We start from the raw sequence: 16,913 nt of genomic DNA, 5'->3' as shown, positions 1-16,913 counted from the left end.
TTTTCAAGACGTCTGGATATTCTTAACAGATGTTCTAAAGTCCAGATAGATACAGCCAGAAGTAAAACTGTAAGTAGTAAAATTTTAAATCATATTGTCATTTTTTCCTTTGTTTCATTCCTTTTCTTTTTTGTGTGGGTGGGGAGTGGGACTCTTATTTTGTGTAGTTTATTATAGTTATTCTTGTTATTTTATTCATTTATTATTCTCACCACCACCACCACCACCACCACCACTTTTGTCTTTATCTCTAAGGTATCCATTTGTAATTTGACAGATTTCATGGTTAATGATTCAATAACACATGTGCACACAATTCTTGTAATAAACTTATATCATCATATTTCCTTCAGAGTTGATAAACTAATTAATAGTAAATAACTGTGTATCTCTGCTGTTTTAATTTATTTATCCAGTTCATCTATTTATCTACTCATCTATCCTTCTATCTAACCAACCAACCAGACATCTATCTATATATGATTACCATACATTTTGTCTGACTGGAATTGTCTCAGTTTAGCAACAAAGTCCAGTCATCTCAGCAAATTCTTTTGAAATCTGTAAAGATTTAAATTTTTATCATTTTATCCTGGTTTGACTGAAAATACACAGGGCATTGAAACTACTTAATCTTTCTAGCATAGTTATGAAACACCTGCAGCAGGAACCTTACCAGATCTAAAGCTAAAGCTTCAACTTCACTCATGCAAAACTACAATTTTCAGAATTTTTCTTTAAATTGAAAACAAAAACAAAAAAGAACAGATGGCTACAGAAAAACTAAATGACATCTAGAAAAACCAGATAGTCCCTACAAAAAAGACCAGATGGTCCCTACAAAAACCAGATGTCTCCTAGAAAATGTAGATGAACCCAGTTAATGACAAGGACTTTTTTAGTTTAGGGAAAACAACACATTTTACATGAGAATTGGAGACTGCTGAACTTGCACAATTCAACTCAACTCTTTGATAACTCATAAAAATTCTTTAACCCTTTTGTTATCATATTTGTATTGAGATGTTCTGTGCTTCTTTCACTTACTTTAAATATAACAAAGAATTTAGTAAAATATATACATATAATAAAATATATACATATAATAGCATATAAAATATATACATATAATAGCATAAAATATATACATATAATAGCACCCACTACACTCACGGAGTGGTTGGCGTTAGGAAGGGCATCCAGCTGTAGAAACATTGCCAGATAAGACTGGAGCCTGGTGCAGCCTTCTGGCTTCCCAGATCCCCGGTCGAACCGTCCAACCCATGCTAGCATGGAGAACGGACGTTAAACGATGATGATGATGAACTTAGTTATCATTAAGCTAGTGTTAGGAGCATAAATTGTGACTAAGGTTTGGTAGAAGATTTTAATTCAAAACTTATGAAAGCAGGACATTTCTCCCACATAGCCAGACCTGGTTTCAGCTGGGTTTGTGATGTGAGAGTTAAGTATCACATAAAAGGTACCACTAACAACTATCTGAGACTTAATCTCTTACATTCTCTCTGTTTTTGTCTTTTACCGTTTACTTTCTCTCAATCAAGTGAAGGTAGCTACATGGAACTAATGGATTTTTTAAAATTAAAAGGTCAAATATTCTTTACACACACCTGCACTGACACACAATCTCTCTCTCTCTCTCTCTCTCTCTCTCTCTCTCTTCTCACTCACACATACACACAAATTTATGAGAACATACATTTGCTCACCTCTGAGTATTCACTTTTGTTTTGCTTTGCACGTGTGCACCCACCATCATCACCACATACTGAAATGTAAACATGTGGTCTTCAGAACTAAGTGACAATGAACTTGTTTTCTTTGCTTCGTGAATAAACAATTCAGTACATTGTATTTTATTAGTGATGTGAACTACAGATTTATTTGTTATTGACTGTGTGAATTTGTCCTAAGTCATCACATCCTAGTTTTCATGCCAGTGAATAAACCAATTGTGATATATATCTCATATTTCACTTAACTTGGATATTTTGTACTTATTTGTGTTGATCCTGATTTGTAAAAATAAAAAAAGAAACCATTTATTTTGACACTGCTAGGAAGAACATGTACATTTATGAAAGAACTCAAAACTAGAAAGGAAAAATTTTAATGATCTCCAAAACAACTTTGACATTTCAGTTGAAAAAGCTAATAAAGGTAATGCTAATGTTGTCATCGGTACAAATTTTTATAAAGAAATTGTACTTAAAATGTTAGAAAATAATAGTGTAAAAAATGTAGACAACTATAGACATGCCAAAAGTTTAAAACCATCTCCAAAAATACCATCAAAATACTATCTCCAGATGATTTGAAACTAAGACAAATTATTGCAGGTCTTGCCTGTGAAATACACAAGTAGTAATTGAAGTCCTACTTAAAACATGTACAATGTTTGGTGAGATGATCTAGATATGCTTAATCACCAATAACAGTGAGCCAAAATGCAATTATTGTTTCCTTTGATGTTGTTAATTTATACATTAATTTTTCCCATGACTAAAAATATCGCAATTAAAGATTAGCTTGATGCATACTAGTTTAAGTTACCAGAATGCTTTGAAAATCTTCATTATTCACTAGCTTAGTTTCATATTAACAAACATTTATTTCTTATAAAGTGACTCAGTATAATGATATCAGGAACTCTGATGGGTACTAAAGTTGCCCCAACTTATGCCAATTTAGTGATGTTTAGAATGACAGGATGTGAAAAGAAGATACTGCTTTTAATCCAGGGATGTATAGCAGATGTGTTTTTCTGTCTTCTTTCTGTTTGCATAAGCAAAATGTCTGAAAATAGTTGTTTCTTTTAATCAAAACCCAACATGAATTTTATATTGTAGTGTATGCCATTAATATGATTTTTTTAATTCCATAAATTTATTAAGAGTATGTATAAAATGAAACTATCAGCTAGAACAGTGGTCTCTGACCTTTTTTATACCACGAACTGGTTTCATGCCAGACACTCTTTCAGCAGACCGATAGTGACACAGAGGGCAATGATTAAAAGAGCAATTTATGAAAGGGAAGAAAAAGTGTATAATCTTTTGACTCCTTGTCTGGGCTCCAGCCTGAGCATACACTTGCGTTCTTAGTTTCCCTGAACTAATACCTATTGCATTGTCATCACATCAATATCAACTCACCATAATATAGAATCAGTGGGAGCCCTGAGCTTGTTTTCCTGCAACTAAACTGCCCCATTTGGGAGTGATGGGAGTCAATGACACTCGAACTGTTCCTTATGTCTAGTCTACTTTGTAATTTTGTTTTGGTTATTGTCACTGCAGAAAACCCCGCTTATTTGTTTGTGGCCTGGTGGGTGGTCTAGAATATCTTTTCCAGTTGTCTTTTAAATTTGTGTAAAATGTGTTTCCACAAGAAGAAAATGCATGATGAATATCTACAAATATTTGGAAGCACATTTTATGCATATTTAAAAAGTTTTTATTCTTCTCTTTTCTTTCTTCACATTGTATTTTATTTCTGGTGTTTTAATGACTCTTTTCTTAATGCACCTTCTTTAAGGAGCAGTACTTTACCCACCTCCTATTTCAAGCTCTTGTTCTCTTCTCTCCATCTTTTCCACCAAGTCTATCTTTTCTTAATTTACCTGCCTTGTATAGACTATTTACCATCAGAAGAGAAGTAAGTAGCACATATCCTACAGTATTGTAAAATTCTTTGTGTTTTTTTATTCTTTATCATGTTTCTATCATGCTCTCTGAAGATTTTATTTCATTTCATTCAAGTCAATCTATCTAACTCAGCACTTTTTTTCATTGTGATAATTTAACACTTACAATACCTTTATCTTCACCATTATCCTCCAGTGGGTTTTATATTTCCTATTTAATTTTTTTAAATTCCAGGTTCAATATATAGCCATAATGCTTTAAAGAGCTTGTGTGCACTACAAGTTTCTGTTTTGTCACTGTGAACATGCCTATTCTTGTTCTAAATAGCTAAAATTCTTTATCCCTACTCTCTCTTATTCAATTCATTAAGTAGAATTTCAAACTTGCTTGTTCAGGTGGTTCAGGTGTTTCTAGGAAGGATAATAATAATAATAATAATAATAATAATAATATAATAATAATAATAATCGTTGTTGTTATTGTTGTTGTTATTATTATTTGCTTTTAACCTGCATGTTTGCACAGTCAGCATCCTAGGGTGAGTGAAGGATGAGAGATGTTACAGTATGACTGAAAGCTTGGGGAGGGGAAGTGGTAGGGGCATTAGTGAAATATCCTCATGTAATACAACACATAATTGATAGGGTTTTTCTAAGGATATGGACAGTACTTGTCAGCACAATCTTTTGGATTTCTCTGAGATATGGTTTTCCTGGGATGTCATCTAGACATTTCTGACATCCCTTTCTTATCATCCCAAAGGCACTTCGATACAATTTTTGGAGTTGAGTTCAGTTTTTAGTATGTGTCATTTTCTTCTGCAACACTCCTTTTGTATCTTTTCCTTCATAATAGCATGATGTATACTGTCTCCTTTGTTTATCCCTGGGTATTTATAGCTTCCTTATGAGTCAAGCTCCTTGATGGTAGTATCAGTATCTAATTTAATAGAAGCTGTTTGCTTGGGTTTTCCTCTTGCAAAAGTTACTTTAGCCCACTTACCAAGGCCAAAATTCATCCTGATGTCATTGCTGAACTCTTTAACAGTTGTTAACAGCCCTACTAACTCTTCATCATTTCTAGTAAACAGCTTCAGATTGTCCATATAAAACAGATGATTTATAATATTATACATTTTGAACCCACACATGGTGTTACTCAGTTCGTTTGAGAGTGGGATCAGTAATGAGGAGGGGGAGTCACCTTGAAAGATGCCTCATTTGATGTTGATGGTGTTAGATTGGCTCATCCCATTACTTTGGTTTAGAAGGAGACATGTATTCCACTTGGGTAGGCTACCTAGTAAGAACTTGGAGACTACAAGGGAGATCTTGTATATCTCAAGGGCTTTGGTAGCTAATTATGTGCAACACTATCAAACACTTTCCTGTAGTCTATCTATGCCATACCCAGGTTCTTCTTGTAGCTCCAACAAGTCTCTACAATAATTTTATTTATGAGTAATTGATCTTTGCATCCATAAGAATTCCTTTTACAACCTTTTTGTGCTAGTGGAAGGATAGAGTTCTGTTCCAGGAAAGTGTATATTCTTTCAGTTAGTATGGATATGAGGATCTTGTAGGTGGTGTTGAGTTATGTAATTGGTCGGTAGAGCTTTGGAATTTTCGTGTCTTCAGTTTTTTGGTAGACCGTATATTGTCCCTTCAGTCAGACAGGTAGGTATTTGCTCTGGGTTCTGGATGACATCAGTTAGGGATGCAACAACATTTTGGTGTATTTCTGTCAAACAATTCAGCCAGTCCAGTCCTCCTTCTTCAACTCTTAAAGCACAAGTAAGTACATATGTGTAATGGTGGTGGTGGTGGTGGTGGTAATGATGATGACAATGATGTCAATTTGTTTTATAAATAATAAAAACAAGTCAAAATATTTATGTGAGTTAAATACTGTCTCAAGTTCATGGACTCATAGAGCCAGTTACCCAGTTTCCATGGTGTATAAATAACTGAAATGCCAATCCATTGTGGAGTTATTCATTCACCACTGGGTGAACTGGAGCAACATGCTGCCTGGTTCAAGAACTGAAATATGATCTTGCAACCCTGAATGCAACACCCTAACCTTTTGCCCATGAGCCTTCACCAAAGAAAAAAAATAAAGAGGGTAATTATAACATGTTGTAAATAGAGTATATAATCAGTGCTGCTTTGTAGCATTAGCACCCTAGGAAGGTGTCCAGATGCTCCACAGTCTAGAGACTCAATACTAATCTATGCATAATGTTGTGTATATAGGGACTCCAGTGTATCTCTTTGCTTGTCTAGAGACACTTAGTGGAGCACGCAATTAAAGAATTAAAGAGTTAAAATGGGGTCAGTTGGTCAGCATCAGTTTGTTAGTATTCTGTAGGATACAGCATTTCTGTAACCTAAATTCTTTTGGTGTATTCTCCATATGGTAGAATAGAGACATGGTGTTAATGAGAATTCTGTAGGATGTGACATTACAGTGATAATAGTTACCATGTAGAGAGATAACAAGTTAGGTGGTGTCAGATTACATAGCTTGTGTGACAAGTATGGCTGCGGGGGTGATAGTAGGCTACAACCACTCTATTGGTAGCAGAGGTTATATACCCAGTCATTGTATGTGGGCTATAGATATCATAAACTTTTTAATTCCCATAACTTCAAGGTTAGCTTTTCAGGCTTACATAATATCACTTCCAGCAATGCATGCCACAACAACTGCAATCATATACTACCCAACACTCCAACTTGTAATTATCAAAATCCCACTGTCTCTCAACAGCTGTGGTCTATTAGACTACTTTCACATCACTCAATAGCATCACAGTGCACTACAAGAGCATGATAACTAATCATCTTAAGGAAAGATCCATGCAATACATGCACTCCTTCAAAGGTAGGAACAGGGAAAATTCCACCTTCTTGTCCCTCTCATCTGGAGACTCTCTCTCTTTACTCTTTTACTTGTTTCAGTCAGTTGACTGCGGCCATGCTGGAGCACCGCCTTTAGTCGAGCAACTCGACCCCAGGACTTATTCTTTGTAAGCCCAGTACTTATTCTATCGGTCTCTTTTGCCGAACCGCTAAGTGACGGGGACATAAACACACCAGCATCGGTTGTCAAGCAATGCTTGGGGGACAAACACAGACACACAAACATACACGCACACATCATCATCATCATCATCATCATCGTTTAACGTCCGTTTCCGCGCTAGCATGGGTTGGACGGTTTGACCGGGGTCTGGGAAGCCAGGGGCTGCTCCAGGCTCCAGTCTGATCTGGCAGAGTTTCTACGGCTGGATGCCCTTCCTAACGCCAACCACTCCGCGAGTGGAGTGGGTGCTTTTTACGTGCCACCTGCACAGGTGCCAGGGTGGGTCTGGCATCGATCACGATCAGTTCGAGCTTTTAATGTGCCAGCGGCACGGAAGCCAGCCAAGGCGGCGCTGGCATCGGTCACGTTCGGATGGTGCTTTTTTGGGGGTGCAGGTAATATAGGGAAGCACCAGTGGGGAGGGTTGGGGTGAGGAACGATGACAGCTAGGGTTGATGCAGGTTCGTAGGAAATAAAACGTAGGACTTCACGAGTGGGGGAGGGGACTGGAAGGAGATAGCCGGTTGAGGCAGTGACAGATTAAAAAACAGGAGGAAACGTAGGATAGGTGGGGGGGGGGGGTGATGAGCTGCGGCGCTATATATATATATACATATATATGATGGGCTTCTTTCAGTTTCCGTCTACCAAAATCCACTCACAAGGCTTTGGTCGGCCTGAGGCTATAGTAGAAGACCCTTGCCCAAGGTACCACGCAGTGGGACTGAACCAAGAACCATGTGGTTGGTAAGTAAGCTACTTACCACACAGCCACTCCTGCACCTGTAGGACCATAGAAATTACTTTTCTAACATCACATAGAGCATTCTTGGCAGGTTTCCTCCTTACTCACCTTGACTTCATGATTGCCAACTCTGCCTCTTCATCAACAGGTAAACTATTGTTGCCATCCAGAGATATACTGTATTAATGAACATGAAGCCAGTGGCCATTAATAACCTGTAAATATGATCCTAGACCTGGTTGGTGCTTACACAATGGCAGGGTATATAACCCCTTCTGCTCACAGCGAGATTAGAACTTATCTGGCAGCCATATTTGTTATGTAAACTCATATGTAATAAGTTACATCAAATCAGTTACCTCTCCATATGGTAATTGTTGTTACTGTAATGTCTCACCTGACAAAAAAAAAAAAAACAGAAAACTGCCAATTAACTGTCTCTACCCTACCAAAGAGAGCATGCAATGAAAGAACTGATGTCACTAAAATGTCATACCTTACATAATTTCAACCTACACCAATATCCTGTCTGCTCTGCAACATGGAACATGCAATGAAAGAATTACTGTTGCTAAAATAATAAAAGCACCTATATGACCTGAACTGACCAATGGAGGCCTAAATATGATTTTTAGTTGAAGACATTTTACATTTCTTTTAAATTCTCTCAACTGTGACTGAACATCTGATGATGTAGATGAATTCTGCATCCATGAAACTTCAAATAATCTGGAGCTGAGTCAATGTGTTATGCATATGTGTGTATACATCATCATCATCATCATCATCATCATTACTAAGGATATGACACAGTGGTTGAGGTGCTGCACTCAATTTTGCTATCATGGTTTCGATTCCAAGACCAGCAGTGCATTGCGTTCATGAGCAAAATGCTTTATTTTACACTGCTCCAGTCCACTCAACTGTAAATGAGTAACCCTGCAATGGACTGGCATTCTATCGAGTGGGTAGGCATCATTCGAAGGCTTCAACAATGTAAAGAAGTGCATGGCAACCAGCTGTGTATAGCAACATCTGATAGTCCAGTTAATTCAGTGTTTTATATATGTGTTTGTGTGTGTGTTCTACTTTTTTTTGATAATATTTATAAAAGAAAGAATTGATTATCTGTTGCCTTTTGACTGAGATATTTGCATTTATGCTTACTCATATACATACCATAACATGCATCTTATTACTGTTTCTTTTACTTATTCTTCAGGGTGATGATTCTGACGAAGAGGAGCAATGTGCACTCAGTGACAAATGGAAGTATCAGAGGAGCAGTCGGCGATGGTCTCGCATGGGTCTGCAACTGTACCAGAAGCGTCCATCTGATACTGTGCCACCCATGTCTCCTGTTAGAAGCAGTAGCAGTCACGACAGCTTGCTAACTGACCAAGATAGTTATAGCCATCTAGAAAACAGTTTGGTAAACTCAGCACCTACTGATCATGACACTAAACAGATTGCTGTAGCATCATTAGACTTCTCAGGATCTTCTGAACCTGAAGGTGATAAAATACTCACAGAACTACAGCCTGCAAAGCTGCCGACAGTTGCGCAGGCACTCCTGAGCCCTAAGCTAGGTCGAGCCTCAAGCTTTCGGCCAGCAAGACTTATAACAAGTCGTTTTGGGTCAAAGAAAAATGGTGGAAGCATGCGCAATAAGAAGCAGATGGACTGCTTGCAGATCAGTGGGCCAATCGTTATGGAGACAGACAACATGAAAGAGACAATTCGTCGTATGAATTGTATTGATTTAGATAAGAAGAACAAACACATGATGACACGGTCAAATTCCACTGATTGCTCATCTTCTGAGTGTACCTCACAAATAGACTTTTCTTCAGCCAGTAGCCCTGATCTTCATCTACATACAACAACTGCACAATCAAAACAAAAATCAGAACTGTTTCAGCCACGGACCCTGGACAACTATTCTGATAATCATTCCATTTCAAAAAATGCTTTAAAAAATAACAACTCCAACAATTTGACTGAAGTTTATTTGTTGCCTTCTGACTACAAACCAGGAAGCTTTCCAAAAGTTATAAACAATGGCTACATTGAAACTGGAGAAGGTCATGGAATAAATTTTAGGACAGGGAGCTTCAGTTTAGGACATGATTCCAAACAGGACAGCTCAAAATATCTGTGTGCAGGTTCACAAAATGACCGATCTAAACGTGTTAGTATTTATGATAATGTTCCATTGGAAGAATCTGTTGAGGCGGAATTAGATGAAATTGTTCGAAATTTATATGAAAATATCACTGGATTTACTAAATATGTCGGATCTGAAAATTCATTTGGTAAGTAATTTTGTAATATGTGTGAGTGTTTTGTGTATGTATGCAAATACATACATACATGCATGCATGCATACTTACATGCATGCATACATACATACATACACACATACACACATACATATCTAATTGTATTCTTTTGAGGTTTTTTTTTTTTTATATTTTACAAAATTTCTATAACATATTTCAGTCATTTGGACTCATATTTCAAAAGTTTAAAAGACATTTTATAAATGAAATGTGTGCACATGTGTGTGTGTGGGAGAGAGAAGTGAGAGTTATGTCAATTTGAATAAAACGTAAGCTAATCTTAGTAAATCAATAAAGCAATGAAAGATTTTGGCCAAATGGGAGAAATTCCAACTTACATGGGACAGGTAATCCAAAAGTCCAGCAATTTAACAATGAACATTAAATATCAATGAGAAAAATAATGTTGTTTACTTGGTAAAAATTTGATACTAGTATCTGAATGGCAGAACTGATCTGACTTGACAAAGAATTTTGAAAGGACTGGAATTACTTTCATTTTTAGATTTAGTGATTTTTAACTGAGGTCAAATGGTCATCTCTATTCAACCATCTGGGTAGTCTATAAGGATACCACTTACAAAGAACTGACAGAAGGTAGAGAGAGGTATTGACAGAGAGAGAGAGAAGACCAAAGATAAGAAACCTTCATGCATGTTTAAGATTGCACGACTTCCTAGCTATTTTCAATGGGAAGGGAAATGATGTCAGAATAGAGCTGTCTTCAATAATCAAAGTAGTGCTATATTTTTATATTGCATTTAAGGGTCTTTGAATCAAATTAACTAGTTAGTTTCATTTTCAATGATTTCAACTATTTTTCAACATAGTTACAAAAAATTTATGTTTTTGATTTGATTTTTGATTTATATGAAAAATAAATGGCCATGCAATACATGACTTGCATAGCTGGAGTGCACAACACTGATATATATATATTTTATAACTAATTTTAATTTCAATTTAATTTTGCTTCAACTTATTTTAAACTCCAATAAGCCTGTTAATTTGCATACTTCTTTCCTCTTTCTAACTATTTTTATATTTATATTCAACTTGCCAGACACATAGTGGTGTGTATGTATATTTATATATATAAGTATGTATATGTATGTCTATGTATATGTAAGCACATATGGGTATATGTATATACAGATGGTTAATCTATTACATCTCATCTCTTTTTTACCACCTCTCTTTCTATTTCACAACTCACTACTAGCTCAATAATGCTACATTGTCAAAATCGAAACGGTTTCTTTCCTCTTCTTTAACTAATGACGTTAAATGTTGTGTGTTTGTGTATATATATATATGTGTGTGCCAGAAGGCTGCACCAGGCCCAGTCTGATCTGGCAATGTTTCTATATTTATATATATATAATCAAAATAAGCAACAAGGATATCCATGGTAGTATAGTACAATTGTTTCATGCTACTTCATTTTATTAAACACATATTTTGCTAGCTTGGCTAGAGCTTAGCTTTCTTTTGTTTCTGTATTTGGCTTGCAAAATTCTTGATGTGAATTTGTGTGTTGAAAACTTTTCTTGTGTCTTGGGAGAGTCATTACACTGGAATTGATAACACACATCAGTTCAGTTCCACTGCTTTATTGGTTCTGGCTGATTTCCATATGCATCTTCTTCATAGGTTAAATATCTAACCAACTAACTTTTAGTGTACTGGTTAACCAATCAGCTGTTTGTTAGTCAAAGTTCTTTCATTGCTGTTCTCAGAGACTTAGTGACTTCCCCTCTCATACCATGTAGGTATCACTATAGAACATTGTACAAATGAGACAAGTACAATTTGAACATGCAAAAACACTTTTTACTTCATCGTTATCATGTCAAAATAAATATTTTCTAAGGAAAATTAAATATCATTTGGAAGATCTGGATGTGAACTTTCTTCTCATATAGTTTTAATTAAAATCCAACTGTTACCATATCCTGCCAGGGTCCCTCAAACACCCTGGTATTTCCATGCATGAATTTTCCAATAATGTTTTTCATAAAAATGCTTACCCCCATCATTTCCAAGACTGTGATGCAAAAATAATTGAAAAAAAAAATCTGTCAAAAGGAAGACAATCCAACTTATGTGGGCATCTTGATATTAAACTCCACCATTTATAGCCATTTTTAGTAGTCTTACTTTTACTTATACTTGTTTCAGTCATTTGACTGCAGCCATGCTGGAGCACCGCCTTTAGTCGAGCAAATCAACCCCGGGACTTATTCTTTGTAAGCCCAGTACTTATTCTATCGGTCTCTTTTTGCCGAACCGCTAAGTGACGGGGACGTAAACACACCAGCATCGGTTGTCAAACAATGCTAGGGCGACAAACACAGACACACAAACACACACACATACATATATATATATACATGTATACGACAGGCTTCTTTCAGTTTCCGTCTACCAAATCCACTCACAAGGCATTGGTCAGCCCAGGGCTATAGCAGAAGACACTTGCCCAAGATGCCACGCAGTGGGACTGAACCCGGAACCATGTGGTTGGTTAGCAAGCTACTTACCACACAGCCACTCCTGCGCCTATTAAGTCTATTAAGTCTGTTAAAATTTTATTGGAATATTGACATGTTCTAAAATCTGAGGATTTATTTAGTTCTATACCAGCTACAAATGTGCCAAAACCCAAGTCCCTTTGACTTGTACTTTTGGATTTAACTAGGTTTGAAAACAATGTGGAATTGACTGTTTGTGACGTGTAACAAAATAAGCTTTGCATAAATTTTTTAGAAATTGCCAAAAACACTTTCCAAGAACCTGATAAATATAAGCAACTGTTATACCATGGTCACTATTAATTTGTGTAATTTGAAGATGATTATCACCTCAGTTTCAAAGATATGACATCACAAATGTGGTTAATTATTCATTTAGGCAAGATTTCCATCATTTGCTGACCATTCAAATTGTCATCCAAATTTCACAAATGAGATATCAAAATGTTTCTGTTTGGATGCTCTCCAAGATAAAATAGAGTAGAAATTATGTTTTAATATTTTCAAAACTTCAGTGATACCAAGGTCTGTTCTGCATCTATCTGAGAATTGGTCTTATGTCAGTGTGTATGCATGCTTGTATGTGTGTTTGCTTAGAAGAGGAGGTAAGGGTAGAGCAAACAAAGGGTTTCTGTGTGTGTGTGTGTGTGTGTGTGCACACCCATGTGATTGCTTGTATATACGTCTGTGTGCACTGGCCATCTGTTTGGTCTTTTGTCTTTTTTTTCTTGGTCACTCTCATATCTTCTGATGATTTATAGGTTTAGGATGTAGTTCTTTATTTGGGGAGGAGAGAACATCTATGTGTGAGTGTGTGCGTGTGTGTTCTAGTGTGTGTGGTTGAGTTGGTTCTGAGTGTGTATGCTTGTATGCATATGTGTGTGTACATGCTGGTTTTTTTGAACAGGCAAGTATTTGTGTATATGCTTTCATGTGTGCATGTGTTCCTGCATACATCTGTGTTTGTGCATGCTTGTGTATGTGCATGCATATGTGCCTATGCATGTCTGTAATAGAGTGTACTTGGTGCTTTTTACATAGTACCAGCACAAGTGAGGTTACCATGTATCTACAAGACAAGACTCCTCCACTGAGTGGTTATAGACTGGAGGAATAAGAAACTATGATAGAGGGACAAGAGCAGATGTCTTGCTGAAGAGGTGAATACATGGCATCCTCATCTGGAAAGTGATAGAGAAAAAGAAAGAGAAATGAGGTATAGGTATAACATGAATATGAGACAGAATAAGATGGAAGAGCAGAAGAGGTAGATGTGTAGGTAAGTGCACTGAGACAAAATAATGTGACAGATGATTGGAGGTAGAGAATAAGTTAGTCACAGTATATCAGTTCAGTGTAGGGTGAAGTGAAAGGAATAAGGTAACATGGAAGATTGGTAGAAGATGAGTTGTGGGGTAAGACTTGACAGAACCTCAATCCTGCTGAGATGGATGGATCTTCTCAAATACAACATATCATTATTCATCTCAGTCCCTGCATCATCTCTTCTAAGAGACTTAACATCTTGAAGTTAGTCTTCACCACTTTCTCCCACATCTTCATCTCCTAAAGATTCTGTCCATATTCAGCGATTGGCACTTCTTTATACAGCTCTCCTAATCCATCCACATCACATGACTATACCAACACAGTCTTCTCTCTTGCACACCACATCTGATGCCCAGTTTTTCTCTCAGCACATTTGTACTTTGTCATATATGCACATTGATATTGCACATCCATCAAAGCATACTAGTTTCATTTCTTTCAAGTCTTCGCATGTCCTCTACATTCACAGCCCAAGTTTCACAACCATGTAGCTTTTCTATTTGTACTCAGGCATCATACAATCTTCCTTTCATTCTGTGAGAGTGACCTTTTGTTACCAACAGAGGTAAGAGTTCTCTGAACTTTCTCCAGCCAATTTGTACTGTAGCAACTATATTTCCAGAGCATCCTTCTCCACCGTTAAGACACCTACATAACAGAAACTATCTACTATTTCTAAGGAGCTTCCTGAGCATTTCAGAACATTTATTTTCCATGTGCTCTTACTATTTTCTTGCTTCTGCACATCTACCATCTGCTACCAATGAATCCTACTTTCTCTGTTAATCTTCCTGTGATTTCACTGCACCTCTTATATGTCCATAGTCTGCTCTGAGCACACCGTATAGAATTTCTACTAACACCTTGTCTATGTATGGAACAGGGTCATTTACCAGAAGGAGTTTGATTTTCTGTTAACTAAAACTTTGGCCTTTGCTAAATTAAATGCAAGCCCCTTTGATTCCAGGGTTTCTTTCTACACTTGAAATTTTAATTCTAATTCTCCTACAACTTCAGTTATAAGAACAAAGTCATCAACACAGGGGAATTCCCAGTCTTAAATTCCTCTCTTATGGCCTGAGGACTATGATAAATATGAAAGGACTGATGACCAAACCCTGATGAACTCCTACCTGCACACTAAATTCAACACTGTACTCATTGTTAATTCTCCCTTTGCTAACTGTATCCCTGTACAATGATTTGAATAGCTCCTCTTACTAGCCATTCATCTATTCCTAGCATTTGTAGCAACCACCAGATGAGGTATTGAGTCACTCTGTCAAAAGCATTCTCCAGGTCAACAAATACTGAGTACAGTTATTTACTTTTTGCTGAATCTCCTGCAGTAGCCAAACTGCATCTCATCTAGTTAACTCTCTTTCTAATTAACTGGGCTATGACTCTTTCAGCAACTCTCATAACCTGGTCCAGTAATTTGATACCTCTGTAATTACTTCTTTCTAACGCATCTCTTTTACTTTTCTAATAGTTGACTATTATGCTGGTACACCCATCATTGGGTGTGATGCCTTCCTGTACAACTTGATAACTATACAAGTGACTATATATATATATATATATGTGTGTGTGTGTATATATGTATATGTATATATATATTTTATATATGTATGTATATATATATTTTTTTAAGTTTCAGCTCAGAGCTGCGGCCATGCTGATGCACTGCCGTTTTGCGCTACACTGTTATTACTAAGAGCCTCCTCTAATATGTGGCACTTGATGAAGAATGGAGTTTGATATAGCTACCCTCATTTGCACCTCTTGCCGTGAGGTAGGCTCATCTGGGACCCTCGACAGGAAGAGGTTCAGCTTTGATTTAAAAAACCCTACATCTACTTTGTGCAAGTTCCTCAGACTCTTTGGGAGAATATTAAAAAGCTGTAGTCCCTTGAAACCCAGGCTGTTGCAGTAACTGGTCCTGAAGCATGATGGCATTGCTGGGATCTTTGGCACTATGCAGTGTCGTCCTGTTCTGGCATTGGTGCATACCATTGGTTCATACCATTACTGCATACCTCTCCCGTCTTCTCTCCAGGGAGTAGAGTCTTAGCTGTTTCAACCTTTCCCAGTAGCTGAGCTGTTGCAAAGAAATGATCTTCTTTGTGAATCTTCTCTAGATTGCTTCAAGGTCTGCTGTTAATTTCACACTGGTGGGTGACCATAGCCGTGAGCAGTAATCCAGTCAGCTGAGGACGAATGTCCACCAGAGGACCATCATGGTTTCCTTATCTCTGGATCTGAATGTTCTTAGGATCCAGCCAGCCAGTTGTCTGCACTTTGTCGCCATCCTGGTAATGTGCACTTGGAAAGAGGTATCATCACTCATGTTGATACCCAGGTCCCTCACTGACTTAGGCCCTGGGATTGAAATTCCCTGTGGACCGGTGTACCCTGTAAGTTTAATATTCAGTTTTGGATGCTGGTAGTGCAGGGCCTGGAATTTTTCAGCATTAAACTGCATATTATTATCCTCAGCCCATCTGTAAATTGAGTCCAACTCCTGCTGCAGGTGTGCAACATCGCTGGGGTTCTGTATTTTCTGCAAGACTTTCATATCATCTGCATAGCTTGCCAGAGTGGCTATCCGGGCATTTGAGGACATATCTGAGAGGGCTACTATAAAAAGCAGTGGTCCCAAGACAGTGCCCTGTGGAACACCACTCACTATTTGTATGTTCATAGAGGTGGCTCCATTAGCCACTACTGCCTGACTCTTATCTTTCAGGAAGTCATGTAACCACTCTCTAAGTTTTCCAGCTATGCCAAGGTCATGCAGTTTGTGGCATATCATACCATGATCCACCTTGTCAAAAGCTTTTGCAAAATCAAGGTATATTATGTCCACATTTGATTTGTTGAGTAACTGCCTCAGCACCCAGTCATAATGTTGCAAGAGCTGGGCCAGGCAGCTCCTACCAGGTTGAAAACCATGCTGGGTATCACTCAGCAAGTTATTTTTTTCACAGAATGCGATTAGTTTCCTTCTGACTGTCTGTTCCACGACTTTGCTGATGTGTGAAGTCAGAGAGATAGGCCTATAGTTTTTGGCATCTGCTCTACTTCCCCCTTTATGTATTGGGCATATTATTCCCTCCTTCAGCTTGCCATTTGTAAGAAAGCTCTGGAAGAGAATCTTGAGGGGTTTTGCCAGGGCATGTTTACACAATTTGAGGAAGATATATAT

The 16,913-nt window shown here is 37.4% G+C and overlaps 1 protein-coding gene across 4 annotated transcripts in view; it reads left to right on the top strand.

Moving 5' to 3' along the window:
- The window catches only part of LOC115218406 (rho GTPase-activating protein 7), a 229,625-nt gene that overhangs the window by 180,149 nt on the left and 32,563 nt on the right, over positions 1–16,913 (top strand). For all 4 annotated transcript variants that reach the window (XM_029788198.2, XM_029788200.2, XM_029788199.2 and 1 more), the window contains 2 exons: positions 9–69; positions 8,723–9,815. In XM_029788198.2, the coding sequence (XP_029644058.1) occupies positions 9–69; positions 8,723–9,815 (1,154 nt within the window). The remainder of the gene's footprint in view (positions 1–8; positions 70–8,722; positions 9,816–16,913) is intronic.

The sequence above is a fragment of the Octopus sinensis genome, linkage group LG13 (genome assembly GCF_006345805.1).
Source record: "Octopus sinensis linkage group LG13, ASM634580v1, whole genome shotgun sequence".
In the NCBI taxonomy this organism is placed as follows: domain Eukaryota; kingdom Metazoa; phylum Mollusca; class Cephalopoda; order Octopoda; family Octopodidae; genus Octopus; species Octopus sinensis.
Note: the sequence above shows the minus strand (reverse complement) of the source record. Positions and strands in the feature narration are given on the sequence as shown.